General features: G+C 76.6%; 1 protein-coding gene across 1 annotated transcript in view; it reads right to left on the bottom strand.

Moving 5' to 3' along the window:
- The window catches only part of NETO2 (neuropilin (NRP) and tolloid (TLL)-like 2), a 31,696-nt gene extending 31,425 nt beyond the window's left edge, over positions 1–271 (bottom strand). Inside the window, exon 1 of the mRNA XM_010585229.1 lies at positions 73–271. Within this exon, the coding sequence (XP_010583531.1) occupies positions 73–271 (199 nt within the window). The remainder of the gene's footprint in view (positions 1–72) is intronic.
- Positions 272–304: the final 33 nt, after the last annotated feature.

Genomic DNA, 304 nt, shown 5'->3' with positions numbered 1-304 from the left:
AGCCGCCCGGGAGGAGCAGCCTCAGCAGCAGCGGGGCGGCCGCCCCCTGCGCAGCCCCCGTGCCCCTCGTACCAAAGTTTCCGCTGGCCGTAGGAGGGCGGCCGGAGCAGAGAGGGGGCGGGGGGCCGCACGGGGCAGCCGAAGGGGCGGACGCCTCCGGGGGTACCACGGTTTCCCCTCCGGCGGGGCGCGGGCAGCTTCTCCCGCGGAGGACGCCGCGCCGGCCGCGCCTCCTACCTTCTAGCACCGAGCAGAGTTTGTGCAGGGCCATTGTCTTCGCGGCGGGCCGCGGCGGCGACTCCGC

This window comes from Haliaeetus leucocephalus, unplaced genomic scaffold (genome assembly GCF_000737465.1).
Source record: "Haliaeetus leucocephalus isolate CR32 unplaced genomic scaffold, Haliaeetus_leucocephalus-4.0 Scaffold92, whole genome shotgun sequence".
Lineage (NCBI taxonomy): Eukaryota > Metazoa > Chordata > Aves > Accipitriformes > Accipitridae > Haliaeetus > Haliaeetus leucocephalus.
This window is presented reverse-complemented; position numbering and strand designations above follow the sequence as displayed.